The sequence below is a fragment of the Apodemus sylvaticus genome, chromosome 6 (assembly GCF_947179515.1).
Source record: "Apodemus sylvaticus chromosome 6, mApoSyl1.1, whole genome shotgun sequence".
NCBI lineage: Eukaryota > Metazoa > Chordata > Mammalia > Rodentia > Muridae > Apodemus > Apodemus sylvaticus.
This window is the reverse complement of record NC_067477.1, coordinates 141,596,136-141,619,030: the sequence shown is the minus strand read 5'-3', so window position 1 is coordinate 141,619,030 and position 22,895 is coordinate 141,596,136. Positions and strand designations below refer to the sequence as shown.

General features: G+C 38.2%; 1 protein-coding gene across 12 annotated transcripts in view; it reads right to left on the bottom strand.

Annotated features, from left to right (window-relative positions):
* LOC127687708 (uncharacterized) overlaps positions 1-22,895 on the bottom strand; it is a 472,408-nt gene that overhangs the window by 433,372 nt on the left and 16,141 nt on the right. Inside the window, exon 2 of one of the 12 annotated variants that reach the window (XM_052186627.1) lies at positions 7,746-7,881. The exons of the other annotated variants lie outside the window; for them this stretch is intronic. Coding sequence (XP_052042587.1) covers positions 7,746-7,881 — 136 coding nt within the window. The remainder of the gene's footprint in view (positions 1-7,745; positions 7,882-22,895) is intronic. 12 annotated transcript variants of the gene reach the window in all.

Below are 22,895 nucleotides of genomic sequence, written 5' to 3'. Positions count from 1 at the left end.
TCCAACCTCTCTGTGGGTTTTTTTGTTTGTTTGTTTGTTTGTTTTGTTTTTTTTTGTTTTTTGGTTTTTTTTGTTTGTTTGTTTGTTTTGTTTTTGGATTTGGTTTTTTTGAGATAGGGTTTCTCTGTATAGCCCTGGCTGTCCTGGAACTCACTTTGTAGACCAGGCTGGCCTTGAACTCAGAAATCTGCCTGCCTCTGCCTCCCGGAGTGCTGGGATTATAAGCATGCGCCACCACTGCCCGGCTATTCTCTGTGTTCTTTAAAGAGGTTTTGACCCTAGATCTTCTTTACAAATCTACCTTAGACCTGTCACTTCTTTCCCAATAACCCAACAGAAACCTCACTAAGATCTATCTGATTCTCCTTTAACCACTATCTCTCTAAAATATGTCCTGAGCTTATACACTAAACTGATACTGAGTTTAACTTTCTACATGTTTTAAAAAAGACATTTAAAATTTTTATGTGTAAGAGTGTTTTGCCTGCATGTATGTCGGAATATCACATGCTTATCTGGTACCAGAGGAGCCCAGAAAAGGGTGTCAGATCCCTTGGGACCAGACTTACAGACAATTGTGAGCTATCCTGTATGTAGGTGGTACTGAGAATGAGGGTAAGTCATCTGGAAGAACAGCCAGTGCTCTGAACAACTGAGCCATCTCTCCAGTCTCTTAAAAAAACTTATTTTTATGATGTTTAATTATGGGAATGGAGTGAGAGGTATAAGTGTAAGTCCCCAGAGAGTCTAGAAGAAACTATCAAATCCCCTCAATCTAGACTTACAGGCAATTATAAGCCATCTCATGTGGGTGTTGGCAAACTGAATTCCAGTCCTCTGAAATAGTAAGCACTCATAACTGCTGAGCCAAGTATCCAGTCCCTAATTTTCCGTATCCTAGTTTAAAATAGGAATGAGTGCACATATTCAAAGTCATGGAGACTCTAGATAGACTTCCCAAGTATTTCCTGTTTCCAACTCTACAAAACGTATGTGACCTGCTCCAGCTTTACAATCAATCCTACAACTATAATTACAACTTTTTTGTTGGTGGTGGTATTGTTTTTGTTTTTGGACTTGGGGTTTTTGAGACAGGGTTTCTCTGTATAGCCCTGACTGTCCTGGAACTCACTCTGTAGACCAGGCTGGCCTCGAACTCAGAAATCCACCTGCCTCTGCCTCCCAGAGTGCTGGGATTACAGGCGTGCACCACACCGCCCGGCTTATAATTAACTCAACTTATTTGTAATTTCTCTACTACTTCTTTCTATTCAATACTGATAAAGAATTCAACTTTCTATTACACAGTTACAATTTCACTATAAGAACCTTTATCTAGATATTGAACACTAAACATCCTTTAAGGCCTTAAAAGTCATCTGTTTCAGATTAAAACTATAAAACTCTTTGTCTTTCTGGGATATGCTTTAATAGTCTAGGTAGGTGGAACCTGTGGAGGCTAACACCTTGGGAAAGAAAAGATGACTTACCTACAAGATTTGAACTCATTTACCTAACTTGAATGAATACCCAGTATTTCTGGAGTATTACAAGGGTGAGTAAAATAAACTCGCTATAGGAATCACATTGTAACTTCACAAGCAATACATAAAAAACTTGCACAATTTAAAAACCAATTCTTACAATTATCCCTCCAAGTGATAGCTGTAGTAACTGAAGAAATCACTAAGTAATTAATTCTTGTGTTCAATAATGACTTTACAAATATTAACAAAGAGGAAGAATGGCTCAGCAGTAAAGAGCAGCAAGTGCCTTATTCTGACCCCTGTGGATGGGCAAACACACAAACATATAAATATTTTAAAATGTATTTGTATTGTTCTTATTTATGTACATGACCAAGACATGTATATGCAGGTATCCAAGGAGCAGAGAGGAAGGTGCCAGATCTCTTAGGACTGAGTTACAGACAATTCTGAACTGCCTGGCCCTGGTGCTGGAGTGCAAAAGAAGCAAGCCCTCTTAATTATTGAGTCATCTCCCTAGCCCCATAAAAATAAATCTTGGGGGAAAAGCAAATATTGACTAATTCTCATGAAAAGTCTCTATTCTTGTCCTAAACGGTTTCCACATTCTACACATTTAATCTTCCTGAGTCTCATATACTAACTACACCACCATCTTTCTGTTTCAGATGAACTGATCATAGCTAAATAAAGCTTTCAACACAGGAAGTGATTAGAATCCCATCTTAAATTTTCTCAAAACAACAACAACAACAACAACAACAACAACAACAAAAACACTTCCAGTTCCCTCCTGTGTCAACCATTCCTTCTCCACTAAATTCAATCTCAATATTAAATATGCTAACAATTCTGCAATTTTACCAAAACAAAAATGAAACACCCAAACTTCAGGTGCTTCCTTTTGCCCTTTGAGGTACAATTTAACAGTTGCTTTCATTTCCTATACTCACTTTCCTTTCATTCTCCCAAGCTCAGACCAAGCTTTGGCCCACTTCACTTAAACTGCCACCCTCAAAGTAACATTCATCTCCAGTGGCAACGTCATCCCTACCTTACCTGACCTCTATGTGAAACTTCCTTTGCTTGTGTTACAGACCAACCAAATTTGATTTTGTTTTGTTTTCTTCACTCTTTTCCTATCCTCCATCAGTTCCTGTGACTCTTAAAAAACTAGTGCACAAAGATTTAAGTTCTTTGTATCTACTACTTATTTCCTTATTGAACCATTTAGCCTCAAGAGGAGAGAGAGAGAGAGAGAGAGAGAGAGAGAGAGAGAGAGAGAGAGAGAGAGAGAGAGAGAGAGAGAGAAAAAGCCAACATTCACCCCACTAATACCAAGACCCCATGTGCCCCAGGCAATGTAAGTCCCTCTGCCCACCTCAGAGCTTCTGTGCTGGTTCTTCTCTCCACCTAGAAAGCTAGTCCCTCAGACAATCAACATGCTACCCCCAACCCATCCACATCACCAATCTTCTCACTCATCACTAATAGGTTAGAATTCCTAACTTAGGGCTGGAGAGATGGCTCAGTGGTTAAGAGCACTGACTGCTCTTCCAAAGGTCCTGAGTTCAAATCCCAGCAACCACATGGTGACTCACAACCATCCGTAACGAGATCTGACGCCCTCTTCTGGAGTGTTTGAAAACAGCTAGTGTACTTACATATAATAATAAATAAATCTTAAAAAAAAAAGAATTTCTAACTTAATTGTCTAGCTCATTATCTCTCTTATGCTAGCAAGAATTTTATGCTGTTCATTCTTTGACTTACTTTATGTTGCTATTCTGGGAAGTATGCACTCAAATTATTTGGTAAATTTGGAGTTAAATCTAAAGCTTTCATTTTATATATCAGAAGTTTAATGCTAGCAAGTCAAAATTCTACATGATCCTATGACTTAAAATATTGAGACTATAACCAGGGCAAGCCCTCTTGGTCTACATAGGAAAAAGAGATAATTTTACTACTGTTTTTCAAACTTTTATTTTTGCAGGTGGGGAGGGGGATCCCACTAGTAAATTTCTCTTCAACTGCAACAGATAGCCTTTTGTTGCTAGAGTAGCTACCTCTGGGGGGGGAAATGATTATTAGTATTTAAAAAAAAACTAGGGAAAACAAATGTTAAAACTCCACTGGGTTTCTAAAATAACAGTAATGCTTTAAGACGGGGCCAAGTCACTATTCAAAAGTAAATTAGATTTGTTAATGTGAGGAATTAATAAGAAAGAACAAATATAACAAGAAACCCAATCAAGAAATATTTTCTTTTTTTGGGGGGGGTCGTTTTTTTTCAAGACAGAGTTTCTCTGTATAGCCCTGGCTGTCTTGGCACTCACTCTGTAGACCAGGCTGGCCTCGAACTCAGAAATCCACCTGCCTCTGCCTTCCAAGTGCTGGGATTAAAGGTGTGTGCCATCGCCACCATATTTTCTTAATTTCTTAAATCAATTAGTGTCTGTGTGTGTGTGTGTGTGTGTGTGTGTGTGTGTGTGTGTGTATGTGAGTGAATGCCACTAGAAAAGGAATTTTTTTTGCAATATAAAGTGCATACTACATGAGTCCTTTTCCTTTTTCACACTTTCACAAATTGAGTTCATTCCTAACCATACATCTAAATAACCTAAGCATATGATTCTCCTTCCTAATTTTTTTGTTTTTCAAGATAGGGTTTCTCTGTGTATCCCAGTCTGTCCTAGAACTTGCCCTGTAAAGCAGGCTGTCCTTGAACTCAGAAATATGTCTGCTTCTGCCTTACCACCACCCAGTAACAGCTTTTTATTAATGTAAAAGAAAGAAAGAGAGAGAGCGAGCAAAACAAAAAACAAAAAAACAAAAAAACAAAACAAAACAAAAAAAAACAGGGCTAGAGAAATGGCTCAGAGGTTAAGAGCACGGACTGCTCTTGCAGAGGTCCTGAGTTCAATTTCCAGCAACCACTGTGGCTCACAACCATCTGTTATGGGATCCAATGCCCCTTTCTGGTGTGTCTGAAGACAGCTACAGCGTACTTATATAAAAAATAAACATACAAACTTTTTGCTCAAATGAAGTACTTGGCAGGTCTTCTTTATGAGTTGCCAGCATCGCAGGTCTTAGTAAAGGGTTATTTGAACACAGGGATAAGGAAGCATTACAACTTAAGTGACTCCAGGCTACAGTATGAATACACCAAATAAAAGGATGGTTTGTATTATGGGTAAGTAGAACGGGACAATTTGGGAGTTCATCCTAATATTCAGAAAGGTATACAATTTAAAACTCAAAAATAGTCTACTCTGGAATTGTCCATTAACTTTCACATATTGAGGTTTATTTCAGGTAAATGCAACATCTGAAAGCAATGTGATGCTTCAGACTACTAAATGATTCCGATCTTAGTTCAGAATCCCAGCACTCAATGTAACACCCGGGTGTGGCAGTATACTCCTGCAATCTCTGTACAAATAGAAACAGTAGAATCCCTGTAGTTGCTGGGCAGCTTTTCTAGCTAATCATAATCAGCAAGTTCCAGGTTCAGTGGAAAATACCATCTTAAAAATAAAAAAAAATAGTAGAAAAAAATTTTAAAAGCTGGATATAGTGGTACCTGCCTTTAATCCCAGCACTTGGTTCACTGAGGCAGTTGGGTCTCTTGAGTTCAAGACTAGGCTGGTTTACAACAAAGAAATGAAGGTCCAGGTCAGTAGGGGCTACAGAGAATTCCTGCCTCCTCCAAAAAAAGGAGGAAGAGGAAAAGAATCAACAAAAGAAGAAAGTGGGAGAGAAAATTAGAATTAGGAGTACTGGCTACTCTATCAGGGAACCTAGTTTGAATCCCAACACATGGCTGCTTACAACTATAATTTAATCCAGAGGATACCTTTTTTCTGGCTCTTAGGCAGGAGGCAGAGGAGTAATTCATAGAGGCACACAAGCAGGCAAAACACCCACACATACAGAATAAAAGTAAACAGTTAAAAAGTAAAATGAACTAAGCATAGTGGATTGCACCTTTAATGCTAACCCTCAGGAGGCCTAGAAAAGTGGATCTATCTCTGAGTTCAAAGCCAAATGGTGCTTGAACATACTGAATTCAGGACAGTTAGGGCTACTAAGTGAGACATTGTCTTCTTTTTTTTTTTTTTTTTTCTTTTTTAAGTGGGGTTGGGGGTGTGCTAAATAAAGTATTAAGTGACAGATGAAGATATTTAACCTGACACTGAAATCTGCCTATACATACATGCACATAAACACGTACACCGAAACACTTGGTTCTTTACTATGCCCTCAGATAACTTGATTCTAAAACATCTTAAGATGTTTAAGGGTGTTGTGCTGTTAATAACTTTATTGTTATGTTAATAATAAGTCATTGTGCTTCAAATCCCAGGAATTATTCTTTTATCTGCCCATATTGTCTCAGTATAATCTGCCCAATATGAAGTCTTTCAAGCTACCAGTACAGTGATGGTTAATTATTTGCTTGCTTTTACTATGACAAGGTGTTCTAAATATTTCCAGTCCTGGACTTATAGTCATTGCTCTAGGTAGTACTGTTGTTTTGCAGTGGGGGAAAAAATCAATATATTGTTGTACTTTGTAACCTATTATCTTGGAATTGTTTTTTTTCTTTTTTGGGGGAGGGTGGGGAAGAAGGGGGAGGAAGGGTATGTGTATTGGGTGTTTTGCCTGCTTTTGTGTCTGTTCACCAAAAGCCTGCATTGCCCATAGAGGGCAGAAGAGGATATCAGATCCTCTGAAATTGGAGTCACACAATTGTTATATCCTATGTAGGTGCTGGGAACCAAAACCAGGTTCTCTGCAAGAGTAACAAGTGCTCTTAACCACTAAACCATTTCTCCAGCAAATTTATTTCTTCTCTTTATTCCAGTCAATATAAAACACCCAGCTAACTAATAAGACAGCTTTGCACAAAACTAATCTACCCCATTCTAATAAAGACTATCCCAGATTAAGGAGGTAGAAAAATAAAAGGCAAAATTTAGCAGAAAATACTTTAACTTGGAAAGACAAAGTAAAGCTTCTTTTCTTTCTGAAGCCATCATGCCATCCAGACTAAGGAAGATCCAAAAATTACCACAATTCAAAACTCAGATAAGCGTTGTTAGGTGCACTTAATATGGATACTAAAGATCAAGCTTCAACTTGCAAACATGCACATTAAAAAATTGAATCAGTTTACAAACAAATTATTTCATTATTAAAGTGGCATGAGACATTTGGTGTTCTCCCAAAGAACCTGGGTTCTGTTCCCAGCACCCATTTCAAGGTTGTTCACAACAGTCTGTAACTCCAGTTCCAGAGAATCTGACACCATCTTTTTTGGCATGTAAGACATCTGCACCCATGTGGTGTACATAGACATAACCAAAAATAAATCTTTCCCAAAAAATGTCTTATGCAATCTGACACAATCCAGGTATCCAGAGGGGACAGGTAAAGTGACAATACTAAACAGCCAGACACAAATACAATAAAGTGCCAGATTTAATGGTATATGCCTTTAATTCCAGCCCTTGAGACACAGAGACAGAGGCAGACAAAGGCTGATGATGTCTATGTGTTCCAGACCAGCTACCTAAGGATAGTTAGACCCTGTTTTAAATTTAAAAAAAAAAGGAAAAAAATTAAATCCTGGCCCCCAAGAGTATTTAGTATCCATTCCTTTATTATTTTCCTTACATTTCTTTAACTGTATAGTTCGCTGAAGTTTATAAACACTGTGTCTGGTTAATCTTATTATATAATTTTTAAATTTTATTTGCAATATTTTATCATACAAATCATGTACTATAATAAAATCATAAAATTAAAAATAGTTGGGCATATCATTATATATACATGCCATAATATTCAGTAAAGATGCCATTTAAAATAAATATAAAGAATGAACGTTTTCAATCTAAGTCTTGACCAAAGTCTAGTGGCCTAAAAGTTTAAGGGTTGCTTAACTTGGATTTTAATTCTATTCAACTGTCATTTTATAACAAGAGATATAGTAGGGCTTTTTTTTTTTTTTATTTGTTTTGGTTTTTGAGACAGGGTCTCTTTATATAGCCATGGCTGTCATGAAACTACCTATGTGAATCAGGCTGGCCTCAAACTCAGAGATCCTTTTGCCTCTGCCTGTCAAGTGCTGGAATTAAAGAAAGGCATGTGCCACCATCCCTGGCCCTCTTTTTTAAAGAGTTATTTATTTTATACACACACACACACACACACACACACACACACAGTTGCTGTCTTCAGACATACCAGAAGAGGGCATCAAGATTCCTATTACAGATGGTTGTGAGCCACAATGTGGTTGTTGGGAATTGAACTCTGGACCTCTGGAAGAGCAGTCAGTGCTCTTAACCGCTGAGCCATTTCTCCAGCCCTCTCTTGGACACTTAAAAAGAGATTTAAAGAATTAAGTAGGCAGGTCTAGGACAGAGTACTTGCCTAGGAAGCACAAAGTCTTCTGTAACAATGTACAATAAATACATAGTAAATAAAAGTTTCTTCAGTCATAGCACCAACAAGCATTTGGTATTACATTGCTAGTGCTTGGAAAAACAAACAAACAAACATCTCCAGATTTACCAAGACTTGTTTATGCCTCTAATAGTCACCTATTATACAACTCTTATCTTACAGGGGAGTATCTCTTGCTGATCTTCAAAGCATGACAGCAGAGATGGCTTCAGTATGTTGACACACAAGTAAAAATAGAACAGATTTCAGGGACTCAAAATGAAAAAGGCAGAGGAAGAATATAACAAAACCACAAAATGGAGATGACTTCACATAATTTGCATTTAAAGTGCTGAATAACTCAACTGTACCTTTTAAATAAGTTTTACTAAAAGTAGCACCTATTACTGATATTTCAACAATATAGAGTTCAGAATTGCTTGTCAATACAACTTTTAATTTTACTTTTAATTACATGATTTTTATGTGTGCTTGTACATGTGCAGCATACCACAGTCAGAGGACAACTTGCAGGAATAGTCTCTCCTCCTATCATCAAGTAGGTTCAGAGGATCAAACTCAAATCATCAGATATAGTTACAAATGCCTTTACCTGCTAAGTCATCTCATTAGCTCAACACAATTTAGTTTTTATAAATTGATTTTATACCATTAATCTGAAGACTAATTTTAACTCTCATGGATGCTTTCTACTTTCTCAAAGGCTTTACATGAATATTTTTATACTAATTAAATAAACACTAAATTTTAATAATGCTAGTTCACAATAAGTATATATACTGAATACATGAATTAGACAGCCAATAATGCTCAGGTCCCACTGTTCATCATAGATGAATTGCTGCAGTAAGTTTTCATAAGTAAAGCTTGCAGTTTTGACAAGAACCAAAGTGAATACAATGAGGAAGATAAGTAAGCAGAGGTGAAGGAGAAGGAGAAGGAGAAACAAAAATGTCTGAGGGAGGGCTGGAGAGATGGCTCAGCAGTTAAGAGCACCGACTACACTTCCAGAGGTCCTGAGTTCAATTCCCAGCAACCACACGGTGGTTCACAACCATCTGTAATGAAATCTGATGCCCTTTTTTGGTGTGTCTGAAGAGAGTGACAGTGTACTCACATACATAAAATAAATAAATCTTTAAAAAAGAAGATTTAAAAAAGAATGTTTGAGGAAAAAAAAAACACTGAGAATGCTAATTTGACTAGAAATTCTATTATCCAAAAGATTGCTTAGGTGCTGGAGAGATGGTTCAGTGTTAATAGCACTAACTGACCTTTCAAATAACCACAATTCAATTCCCAGCACCCATAACTAGCTATGTAATTCCAGTACCAGAGAATCTGATGACCACTTTTGGACTCCAAGAGTGAATAAAAAACTTATTTACAATATAATGTGCCAGTAGCCCAAAACAAGTATTCCTTTCCTAACATCCCCAAAAGAGATTAAAATTAAACGGATTCTTTTAAATGACATTTTGTTCTGTTTTGTTTTGTTTTGTTTTTCAAGACAGGGTTTCTCTGTACCTGAAACTGGAAATCCACCTGCCTCTGCCTCCCAAGTGCTGCGATTAAAGGCATGCACCACCATTGTCAGGCAAAATTAAACAGATTCTTATCACTACAATTCATTTAGCATATATTTACTTAGTATCTACAATATGCCAAGTTCTACAAATACGTTGTAATAAAATGTAGTAGTTATTAATGCTGCTGTTAACAGCTAAGGTTATCTTACTGGGCCTCAACATAATTGTGACTAGGTGTGTGGCTAACATAACACTGTGACTAGATGCAATTAACACCGTAAAACTCACAATGCATCAAAATCATTTGTAGTCAAGAGTATTTAAATTACTGTGCAGGAGCTTCCAGAAAGCTCTACCAACATTTCAGATGATGGTTACTCTGTTACTCAGTAATATCATGGATTAGAGATGCTTGCCAACTTTAACAAATAAAGAATCCCCTGTGTTTGAAGCCATTGAGATCTTAAGGTTAATTGAGGTTTCTCAAAACTTTTTGGTTTTTTTTTTGTTTGTTTGTTTTTGTTTTTTGTTTTTATTTTTTGTTTTTTGTTTTTTGTTTTTTTTGAGATAGGGTTTTTCCGTGTAGCCCTGGCTGTCCTGAAACTCTGTAGACCAGGCTGGCCACGAACTCAGAAATCTGCCTGCCTCTGCCTCCCAAGTGCTAGGATTAAAGGTGTGCACCACCACCACCACCACCACCACCACCACCACCACCACTACCCAGCTTGCCTTTTTGTTTTTTTAAGGTTTGTAAGTCCCACACCCTTTCATGAGCATTTATAAGTAGTTACCAATTGCTGGAGGAGGGCTTCATGAAGTTCCACCCCCTCTCTGAGGATTCATAGGCAGTTAGTGGTTGCTGGAGAATGGTGAGACATTTTCCTCAGTGGTGTAACCACTGGTAAGATATCTATGCTCCTGTAAGTAACACTGGTACATACATACAAATATACATACATACATACATACATACATACAGACAGACAGACAGACAGACAGACAGACAATCAATACAAGGTGCTGAAGAGATGACTCTGCAGTTAAAAATGCTGGCTGCTCTTCCAAAGGATCCAGGTTCAATTCCCAGAACTTCTGAGGCAGCTCACAATTGTCTGTAACTTCAGTTCCAGGATACTCAACACCCCCACAGAGACATATATGCAGTAAAAGAACAATGCAAGGCAGAAGCAGGTGAATCTATTTAGTTTGAGGACAGTCTGGTCTACAAGAGCGAGTTCCATGACAGCTACAGATACACCTAGTGTCAGTTAATTAACTAATTAATTAATTTTAAGAAGGCTCAACACAAGGCTATGTGTAAGTTACAAGGTTACCTATGACTAGGTATCTGACTTCAGACTGGTTAAGACACTCTAATACATCATTCTATTTAATTTTTAGAAAATGATCATTCAGCTGGGCGATGGTGGCACAGGCCTTGAATCCCAGCACTTGGGAGGCAGAGGCAGGCAGATTTCTCAGTTTGAGGCCAGCCTGGTCTACAGAGTTAGTTCCAGGACAGCCAGGGCTACACAGAGAAACCCTATCTCGAAAAAAACAAAAAGAAAGAAAGAAAGAAAATGATCATTCAAACCCACAGAAAACTTTCTAAATTCTGTTCAACTAACTTAGTGATTGATTATTCCCTTCCTGTTCTTGGTACAACCTTATTATATATAGCAATGTCATATTTTTTAAAGCAATGTCTTAATGTAATTCCAAGTACTTTGAAAGTAAATAAACCCAAGTTAAGGAACATAGATACAAAGCTACAAATACAATCTTTTGGGAGTGGTGGCTCATGTCTGAAATCCTAGAACTGGAGAGGATAAGGCAGACAGGAAGATAGGAAAGACTTCAAGAACAATCTAGGCTACATGGTGTTTTTTTTGTTTGTTTGTTTGTTTTTGGTTTTTTTGTTTGGTTGGTTTTTTTTGAAACAACAAACAGGGTTTCTCTGTATAGCCCTGGCTGTCCTGGAGCTTACTCTGTAGACCAGGCTGGCCTTGATCTCAGAAATCCACCTGCCTCTGCCTCCCAGAAAGCTGGAATTACGGGCGTGCGCCGCCGCCACCACCACTGGGCTCTACATAGTGTTTCTAAAGGTCATTTTTATAGGTGGGAAATTTTGCTCAGTTGTTAAAGAGTACTAGCTGCTCTTGCAGAGGACCCAGGTTCTGTTCCTACCACCCACATGGGCTGCACACAATCATTTAATGCAAGCAAACCAAACACTTGTAAACATCAAGTAAAATTTTAAAGGGTTCTGGGGGCTGGAAAAGTAGTTCATCAATTAAGAGTCCAGGCTACTCCTCCTGAGGACCCAGGTTTGATTGCCAGCACCCACTTGACAGTTCAGAACCATCTCCAATCCCAGACGATCTGAGCCTTCTTCAGGCCTCAGCAGCACCAGACATGCCTATGGTACATGTACATGCAGGCACCCACACACCAGAGCATAATTTTGTTTCGACACCTTTTGCTTTGTTTCAAGACAGGATGTCTCTGTGTAGCCCTGGCATTCCTAAAACTCACTCTGTAGATCAAGCTGGTTTCAAACTCAGATTTTCCTGCCTCTGCCTTCTGAGTGCTAGAATTGAGACATGTGCCACAACCACCCAATTTATTCGGGTCCTTATGGCAGGTTAGGTATACAGCTTTCTGTCTTCTGGGGAAGTGGGGAGTTTAAGAGACTCCAAAACATGATACTTAAATTGTTGCCACAAGAGAGAAATAACAGGAAAGCAATAAGCAAGTGGTTTTCAAAAACTATCTTTTTATCTCTCCACCAAAAGCATGTGGACTGTGATTGTTTCAAACAGATATTTATGTTAAACTGATAGAAATTCATGAAGCTTTCCATATTTTTACGGATTTGTATTCAGCTACAATGAAAAATGAAATTATGGATTTCACAGGAAAATAGAGAAAATTAAAGTATATTCAGTTAACCCAGACACAGAAAGATAAATAGTATACTTTCATATGTAAATCTTAGTTTCTAGTTGTTAAATATGTGAATTTAAATGAAAGCAAGATGAGAGGCAATAGGACACAGATATGAAAGCAGATGGACTGATGGGAACAGACAGGTTGATAGAGATATGGGTAAGAATCAGCCAAAACTAAGTATATATTAAAAATGCTGTAAGGAAACCTATTACTTTAGAAGCTAATTTTTAAATTAATACTTTTAAAACAGTATGTCACAGATCATATTGGTGCCAGTAGAGCCCAGAAGAGGGCATCAGGTCTCCTTGAACAGGAGTTACAGACAGTTGTAAGCCTCCCTCCCCTACCATGGGTACTGGAAATGTGGAGTCCTCTATGTAAGTACCTTTAACTATTGAGTCATTTCTCCCATCCTTTTTAAGTAATATTTTCTTAAACATGTGGACAATATTGATAAAAGTAAATGGTTTTCAGACTGCAGTCTTTATCCAAACACATCCACATATCTCTAGACTACAAAAAATAATTGGTTTACAAGAACATGGATTAGTTTAAGCCTTTGGCCAATTTTTGGGTGGGGGGAAGTGCGGGAGGAAAAGAGGGAGGAATGGAGGGATAAAAAGAAAAGAAAAGCTAAACTCATCTTGGCAAAGCTGAATATGGCAGCAAATCTCAAACTGGGGTAGTGGTGGTGCATGCCTGTAATCCCAGCACTCTGGGAGGCAGAGGCTGGCGGATTTCTGATTTCGAGGCCAGTCTGGTCTACAGAGTGAGTTACAGGACAGCCAGGGCTATACAGAGAAGAAACCCTGTCTCAAAAAAACCAAAACTAAAACAAAACAAAACAAAACAAAAAACAAAAAACAAAAAACAAAAACAAAAAAGAAAAGAAAGAAATCTCAAACTGCATTTACTGCCAAGGATCTATAAAGCAGTTATATATTATCTAACTGACCTACTTAAAGTAAACTTAGGGTAAACATCTTCTTGAAATGAAGTCTTAGGATACTTAGGTATCACTTAGTAACAAAGGATATTTTCAAGAGCTTAGTGTTCTGCATTGGCTGGTGATCCTGCTCCACAACCTAAGTGTGCTAGACCACTTTTAAGTATCCCCAAGCAAGGGTTGGGACAGGATTTTGCTTTTATTCTCCTGGAAAAAATAAAAACAAACCCCTGCCCAACTCGCACTTGTGTGTGTGTGTGTGTGTGTGTGTGTGTAGCAGAGAAAAACAAAACATCCAGCTGATGTTCCTTTTCAACTAGTGTCCCAAAAGGAAAAACTTTCTCCTCCACACTGTCTTAAATACCCTTCAACGCAAAGACCCTCCTTCCTGCTTACTTATGTTCACTGCCTGTGGGATGATTACTTGCTCACTGCCTCTTGACCTCGCACTGACTGTGGTTCTTGGAGTAAAGGTGTGTGATAGTGCTGAGATACACCACCACAAAGTCTTTTCAGTAAATATCAAAGTCTTTGGGGATTCACAGTATGATCAAATATCCTGCAACACTCAAGTGCTGTGGGCCATTTCAACTTTACTGTTTTGTCTCACCCCTAGATGCCACAGCAATAGTTTACCCAACTCTCTACTATACTATTTTATAGCAATTACAAAGATTGACTGCCTTCTTTACTAAACAAAAGCATTTTTACTAGTGTCTAATAAACCCAATATTTAAAGACAATTCAAATAAGAAAACTACTTTGAAAAAGAATTAATTCTTAGGACAATTTTCTAATTGTCATTCTAGTAATAAAGGACAGATAGGCAAGTAGACAGATGTTCAATATAATATAAAGATAACTAATTTAGAAAACTCTCAATGGAGTTAAATTTTACCTAAAAGTAGGCTGGAAAAAAGGCTCAGTGGTTAAGAGTACATGCTGCTCTTCGAGAACCTGTGTTTAGTTCCCAGCACCCTTGTAAGGTGGTAATTCCACCAATTTCAGCTAAAGAGGATCAGACACCCTCTTCTGGCCTCTGCAGGTATGTATACCTGGCAAACACATATATATGAGTACACATAAATACATTTTATATACATACACACAAATAAAACACAGGAGGGAGGATGTGGGGGTGACACACTCCTTTAATCCCAGTGATAGGGAAGCAGAGTCAGATGCATTTCTGTGACTTAAGGCCAGTCTGGTGTACAGAGCTAGCTCCTGGACAGTCAGGTTTACACAAACAAACCCTGTCTTGAAAAAAACAAAAACAAAAACAGTAATAGCTAGAAGTGGTGGCATTCACCTTTAATCCTGACAATTGGGAAGAAGCGGGATCTCTGACTTTGAGGCCAGCATGGTCTACAAAAGAAAGTTCCAGGACAGCCAGGCTACACAGAAACCCTGTCTTGAAAACCAAAATAGATAAAAATATGAAAAAGCTGGAGATGCTTTAGCTGTTGGCAGCACTTGCTGTTTTTACAAAGGAACCCAGACTGGTTCCCAGGACTAACATGGTGGCTTTAGAACATCTGCAACTTCAGTTCTAAGGGATCCAATGCCTTCTTACCTCTGCTAGCACCAGGTATGAATGTATCACATAAAACATATGTGGAGCCGGACAGTAGTGGCGCACGTCTTTAATCCCAGCACTTGGGAGGCAGAGGCAGATGGATTTTTGGGCCAGCCTGGTCTACAGAGTGAGCTCCAGGACAGCCAGGGCTACACAGAGAAACCCTGCCTCAGAACAAAACAAAAAACAAAAACAAAAAACAAAAACAAAAAACTCATACATGGAGGCAAAACCACCCATTAACACTCACACACATTGGGCTGGGGAGATGGCTAAGATTTAAGAGCACTGTCTGCTCTTCCACAGGACCTGACTTCAATTCCCAGCACCCACAAGGCAGTTTGAAACTGTCTATAACTCCAGTTCCAAGGATCCAACACCCTCACACAAACATACATGCAGGCAAAACATCAACACACATAAAATAAAAAATAAACACACATTAAACAAACAAATCAAAAACATTTTAATAAAAATAAATCTTCTTTGAAAATTTTATCTATAACATTTTGAAGTAATAAAGGATTCATAGAATATTTCACTTTGGGCATTGTTAATTCTCCAATTTAAACTATTTCTAAAAATATGCACCCAGGGACTGAAGAAACCGTTTAATTAAATTAGAGGATCAATGTTATCTACTCAAACCACTATAAAATAACCACATTATCTTCAGAGTATTGTCTTACCCTTCCTACAGAAAAAAAAAATAACTTTTTATCTAGCTCATTTTAAAAATGAAATTATGAAAGAACCATTTTAAAGGAAACCAGTCACAATACCTCCCTTTTCGCTCCAATGTTATTTATTACTTGACCCATAGGGTCTATACTGTAATTTAAAAAAGACAATAGTCTCCAAGGGCCCCCTGGAATGATACACACAGTAAGTGAAAAGTATTCTAGTTAGAGGAAGGCTGAGAAGAAAAGGGAGTATAACAATCAAGACGGAGATGGGAGGGCATATGTTTCAGGTATTTTGGCTTTTGATTGTTGTTGTTTCCCCTGTTTTCATTTTTATACACAGTTTCCTAGCTGTCCTAACATGCCATACGTGCCTGGCAGAGTTTGATCTCTAGACCCATAGTAGAAGAAATGAACACATGTAAGCTTATATGTAAGCGTATGTGTATGTGCCCTTACACACACATTCATAGCCACACCATATACACAATAAACAAAACTTTTAATAAGAAATTAGAAATGAGGACTGGGGTGATTGCAGAGTATGTAAAAGTGTTTTTTCTGCCAACACAAGGACCTAAGTGCAATAAATTAAAAAAAAAAAAAAGCAGGGCATGGCCATGTATGCTTGTAACCCACACATAGAGAAAAGATAGAAACAAGCACATATTAATGGAGCTCACTAGCCTAGCTAAGACCTTAATCTTCAGGGTTAGTAAGAGACCCTGTCTCAAGGGCTGATACATAAACCAGACAGCGATAAAGAAAATGCCTGATGAGTCTCCTATGCTGCACAGGCCTGTACCTCCATGCACATATTACATATGCAAGTACAGGCATACAAATGAGTGGTAGGGACGGGGGGGGGGGGGGAGGGAGACAAAAGGAAAGGGGAAGGGAAGAAAGAAAAAGCGAAGAAAGTAAATTTAAAACGATTGCCAAAATGAAAAATTAAATGGTCAGTCTAAATAATAAAACAGGCATAGATGAAAACCAAGCTACTAATCTGGAAAATAAAGGTGAGGATGAAGTGGAAATATCTGGTTTCTTTAACAACTCAGTTGTGTCGTGTTTTTTTTCTGCAAGCTGTTGTGTGAGAGAACATGCATGTGCTGTTTTGCTGAAAACAGACACTTCAGAGGGTACATGATGTTTAGAAAGGACATAAATAGAAACTCACAATGAGGACACTCTTGCACTGCTACATGCCCGCAATGCTTTCCTGGTCTTAGAAACACACAAAAGAACTTCTCGTGGTATTCCAACTCATTCTGGCCACTTTCCTGACTTGTGCCATTTGGCAGAGTCTTGCTGTTTCTGCTGGATCATGCTGCCACTACTGATTTCATGTTTGGTACTTGCTATTGAAATGGACTGCTGATATCCTAACATCGAAGAATGGAATCGTCCCAAGGAATTACATCTGAACAGTCCACAACACCCTTTCCTATTATCCTTCTTTTTCCCCTACCCCTGGTTGATGGGTTAGAAGAAAGGTTGAAACATTTAAGAACCCTAGATAAAGTAGATTTTGAAAAATCTAAGCCTTCAGAAGGAAGTCTATATGGGTAAAAAGAGCAACATTTAAATTTTGTCAAGCCTTCACAATCATGTGACCCAACTCGCAGCATTAGGAAAGTTGAGAACCACTGGTGTAAGGGGAGTTCCTAAACAATATAGCAGTTAGTTATTTCTGGGTGAATGATTTAAAAACAAACGGCAAAAACAAACAAAATAAATGGCTTTGTCCTCCCCTGTCACAACTGCAGAGCTGGTGGCACCAAGAAACAACAGTGAATGTGTGAAAACTCTGCAGTGGTGGTAGGAGTTTTTAATCAAGAAGTTATTTCACTACTTTAAAAAAACATATACTTATGGGTTACCAACTTCTCACAATATCTTAAAATTGAAGTGTGAGCTTTTGTGCACTTACTAACATACTAATTTACCAAGCATTGACATATAATATGATTGGCATTTACATAAGTCAGTATATCTGGGTTTGATTTGTTGGCTTATGACTAAATATTTTTAGTGTGCCAAGTCTATAAAGTGTCCATATGCCTTTACAAATCAGATTTACTCAAGAATGTTAGGAAGTGGAATTCAGAGTTCCACTTGTGAAGGAGCTTAAAGAAACAGAAACATTTCTTTTTAAGTGAAGGATTTGTTAGGTAGAATTCTGAGAGAAACTCTGATTTAACCAGTAAAGTTTTTATTTCTTTAATCAGCTAGCTGTCCAGTAATTCCAAATTCACCACTGTACAAAGTCTTCTGTACTCTGTACAAGTCTGTGTCATTAGCCCAAGCAGCAGCAGGCCTCCCTAACTCAGTCACCTGTGACAAACAAAACATCCAACTCCCTGTGGAGGATGAAACATGCCCAGTTCAGCACCCTACAGCCTTACCATTCCCAGCCCCTGGGATTTCAGTCTACTGACAAGGCTGCTCCTATTATTAGCCAAGCTGACACCTAGCTTTCGACAGAGCTGCTGGGGATCCCACAATTTGAAACTTAGCTTCCTCTCATGTAGTCTACCAGCTGTGAATTCTAATTTTCTCACCTAAGTTAAAATCAAGCATATCTGCATTAATTTGATTAATACTACAAAAGATGGCTAACAGAAATGGATTGGAAAAGTGTAAAGACCCTTTCTATTGCTTTAATTTGGCCATCTAACTTTTTCTAATGTACAAATTATTATATATTATTCGGGAGAAATCCTTGGGAGTTCAATTTTCAAAACAGAAAAAGTATTTAGGAATACAAATTATTAGACCTAAAAATCATTTAGGAATACACTGCAGGACATAGAATTTAAACCCAATGCCTCTGTACTATTGCTGACCTCAAGACCCAAACAAGCCTAACCTTTTAAATGTGATATGAAATTTAAAGACAGTTATGTTTAGGCAGTAATTTAAAGATTTTACTTCAGGATTTGGGGGAATGGCTCAGGTGGTTTATAAAGCACTTGTCTTGAAAGCTTGAAGACCTAAAACTGGCAGGTCTGATGGATAACACACGCTGGTATCCCCAGTGTTGAGAGAAAAGAGACAAGAGAACCTCTGGACCTTCCTGGCCAGCCAGCCTAGCTAACTGCTGTCTTCTGGTCTCTACATATGTACACATACACACATGCCCACATACATATGTGTGCACATGCACACACACACATATATAGACAGTTATTTTATTTTAACTACAGCAAAACAATGATAGGAAATAAAGATCATAAAACAAAACAGCATTAAATTTTAAGCAATTATCAGTAAGAGAATTGCACAATCCTTTTCTGTATGCAAGGTCCCAATGGCCTATTTATTAATGAGAAAAGTCATTGAATCTTTCACTTTAAAAATCTTTAATTGTCACAGATCCTGTGGTGTATTCCTTCCCAAGTGCTGACTGGAATCTCTTAAGTCCACAGAGTACAGTCACCACGCAGCACAGCACAATGCTAACCACCACAATCCATCACTGCATTAACTGCTCCCAGTCTTAAGACTTTAATTTCTACGGGACTGTAGTTCAGAGACTTAGAACTGGTAAAGTTCTCTTTCAGCATGCATAGACAAGGATCACATATTTTCATACATGCTTGTGCACATAACAAACATTTACTACTCTAGTCACAAGCATGTCCAAGACAGAATTTCTAAATTGGTCTGTAAAAACTCTCCTTGGAGCATTTTCATAGAATATTTGTCAAATCATTGTCAACCATGAAGATTAAGTGACCAGCACTTCATCCAGTCTCTTCTACAAGTTGATCTTTGAAAAACTTGAAGGGAAAATAAATTCTGAAAAACTTCACTCTCATACTGAGCTGTCAATCCAGAGATGAAACAGCAAAGTCAGCTGACACAGTGTATAATTATCAGCAAAGGCAAATATGCATGTCAGCTCAACTAAAATTTTTTTCACTGCTTAGACTTTTTCCTCAGACTCAGAAAGACGCATGGTATGTATTCACTTATATGTGTATTAGCTGTTAAGTCAGTGATAACCAAGTTACAATCCGGGAGAACCACAGATGATCAGTGCCTTCGTCAGCCAGCATCAGAGAAGCTTCCTCCTGCAGCAGATGGGAACAGATAGAGATCTAACCAGACATTACACAGAGAGTGAGAGACACTGGGGCCAGAAATGGGATGTCTCCACCAAGCCCTCCATCAGCCCTAAATGGAATGTCCTCCCCTCTGGGTTCAGGGGACCTGGGGGAAGAAGATGTTAAAGAGCCTAAGAGCCAGAGGGGGGAGGACACCAAGAAAACAGGGTCTTCTAAATCAGCTGAGTAAAGCTCATAGGAACTCACAGAGACAGAGCAGCATGCACACAGGGCTTACTCAGGTCTGCAGCAGGTCCTCTGCAGATACGATATGGATTCTAGTTCAGTGATCCTAAGGGATTGCGGAAGGTATGGACAAGTGTGTCTGATTCTGTAGCCTTCTCTTGGATCTTCTCCTTCTGTTGTTTTGCCTTAGACAACTTGGATGCAATGATTTATCTTATTATATTTTATTGTTATCTCTTAGAATCCTATTCTTTTCAAAGGAGACTGAAAAGGAATGGAGTCACACCAGAAAGGATGTGGGGAGGAACAGAGAGGAGCAGGGGAGGGGAAAGCCTGATCAGGATATATTATGCAAGAAAAATTAATTTTCAATAAAAGGAAAAAAAACCTTTCTCCTGGACATACCCTATTTCTGCAAAACATAAAGTATATGGTATATTTTAAACAGGATCTGTGTACACTGTTAAGCTGCTATGTGGTAAAAACTTCATTCCTATAGCAGGTCCTCCAGATAAAGCTAAAAGTTAAAACACATGCTGTGGCAGGTCGACATCCAATTACTAGAAGTAAGCATGTCAGAGATATAATTAGTTACGACACTAGGACAGGCATGCATGTTTCAACACACACAGCTCAGAACAACGCTTTGGCACTGTATGAGAGAGGACTTAAACCAAAGACTTAAAGAAAGGTTACAGAGTGTGTATATACTTTTTATTATTATTACCTAAAACTTGCCACACCAAATTATTTCTTTTAAGTTATAAGCATATTTGATTTGTATAAACATCTTTTTAAAGACTTCTCAGGAGAAATGAAAAAAGAGAGAGAGACCTACTCCCCTCTTTCTCTAAGCCTTCCACATTAAAGAAGTTTATGTAAGAAAATTTGTTTGATAGAAAAAGAACAGGACTGGTGGGGTTGTTCAACGGACAGAGGTGCCTGCCACCAAGGTTGACAACCTGAGTTTGATGCCTGAGACCCGCATAGTTGAAGGAAAGCATCCAATCCCATGCACATGCATGTGCACGCATGCACACACACATTAAATATAAATAAAGGGAAAATATGTACCTTCCAAAGAAGTTGACCAAATGCACTTATAAATTCTGATAAAATCCTAAAATCTAATTACAGGCTTCTCAATCATGAATAAATCCACATCTTGAAAATAAAACACATGAGGCAACACGACTTGATGCTGACAAAGTCTGTCTGAGAGATGTAAAGATACCTGCCCCGCAAACCAAAAGAACTATGTAAAAAAATTAAATGGAAGATGATTGTATCAAAAAAACTTAGTAGTAAATCACGACCAATTAGATTTTTATCCAATAATAAAATCGTAACATTAAAAAGATGTTAAGAGGCAGAACACGGAAGCACACATCTGTAAGTTCGTGGTGCTGAGGCAGCGGTAAGCCTACCAGAGGTGGCTGGCCAGGCAGGCTAGCTGGAAGGGTGAACTCAGGTTCAGTCAGAGCCCTCTCTCAACAACTGAAGCAATAGATGAGGCTATCAACATGGGCCTGTGGCTTCCACACCTGACTACAAACATTCTCAGATCACCTGCCACTCATAAATGAAGCCTCTTTCCTGAGAATTTTAGCAAATGTGTTTGTTTTGTTGATAACATTAATACTAATACATAAATTCTAATCAAAAAAGTTCCAAAATGGCAAGGTGGAAACACACACAACACACACACATACACACACACACACACACACACATCACAAAGCAGATTTCAAATGTGACAGCTTTAGACTTCCCAAAACCTGCAAATGAAATTCCATAGATGATGTTAGGTGCAGTGAAGTGGACGTAGGCTGAATGGATGCTAGACACATAAAGCTTGTAATTAAGTTCATTCTCGAGTATAGTCACCCACCCTGGAACAAGATCAAACATTTGGAACTTATTCAATGTAAAGCACCTAGACCTTGTACTCCCAGAGGAATACAGCACACGACAATGAATGATGACCTAAATCCCATCTAGTAGGCCAAATGGCCCATGAAGTCAGTGCACATGGTCCCTCCACAGACACTGTTAATTACACCCTCAGGTTTTGGTCCAGCAGAGCTTACCATCTTAAAATAAGGCCTGCAGAGAGCCCTCTCTTCCATCACAGAACTATGTAAGAAGCCTGTTATGTAAGTTTTACAAAAGACTGAGATTTGGCCAAAAGAAAATGTATAGTAGGTTACAGCAAACAAGAAAAGAAAAGTACTAATGTTTACTTCCAACATGAGCGACCACCTCAGAATTTTTACAGATCCAAAAGTTCCAATATTACAGATAAAGCTGGAGCAAAAGAAATGATTCAACTGCTACCCCACCCCAACACTAAAAATCTACCCATTTTCTGGGAAGAATGTGACTCCCAAGTATGAATTCTGAACATTGTTTTTCTATTGTATAACAATAAAATAATTCTAAGATCTAGAGATTCCATGCAAAATTAGTATTTTCTACTATTAAGAAAGGTAGTAGGATGAAGCAGAAGAAATTTTAACGGTGTAATTTAGCCAAAATCGCCCTAATTAATAAAAAATGCTTTTCTTTTTGTGGCAATGTCTCACTCTGGTCCAATCTGTCCCAGAACCCACTCTGGAGTCCAGAATGACTTCAAAATACTGATAATCCTCCTGCCTCAGCTCCAGAATGCTCAGATTACAAAAACAAACCACCACATCCAAAACTAATTCTTTTCTTAATTGATACCCAAGAAGTCATAAAAATAAATGGGTTTATCAAAACATAATTTACAGGAGCTACAAAAGAACCAGATATACATGATATGTATGTATATGTATGCATAATAATAAGTTAACTTTAAAAATCAAGGGACTAGAGAAATGACTCAGGGTAAAGTGCTTGGTATGCAAACCTGAGCACCTGAATTTAGGACCTCCATACCCACATAAAACATGGCAAT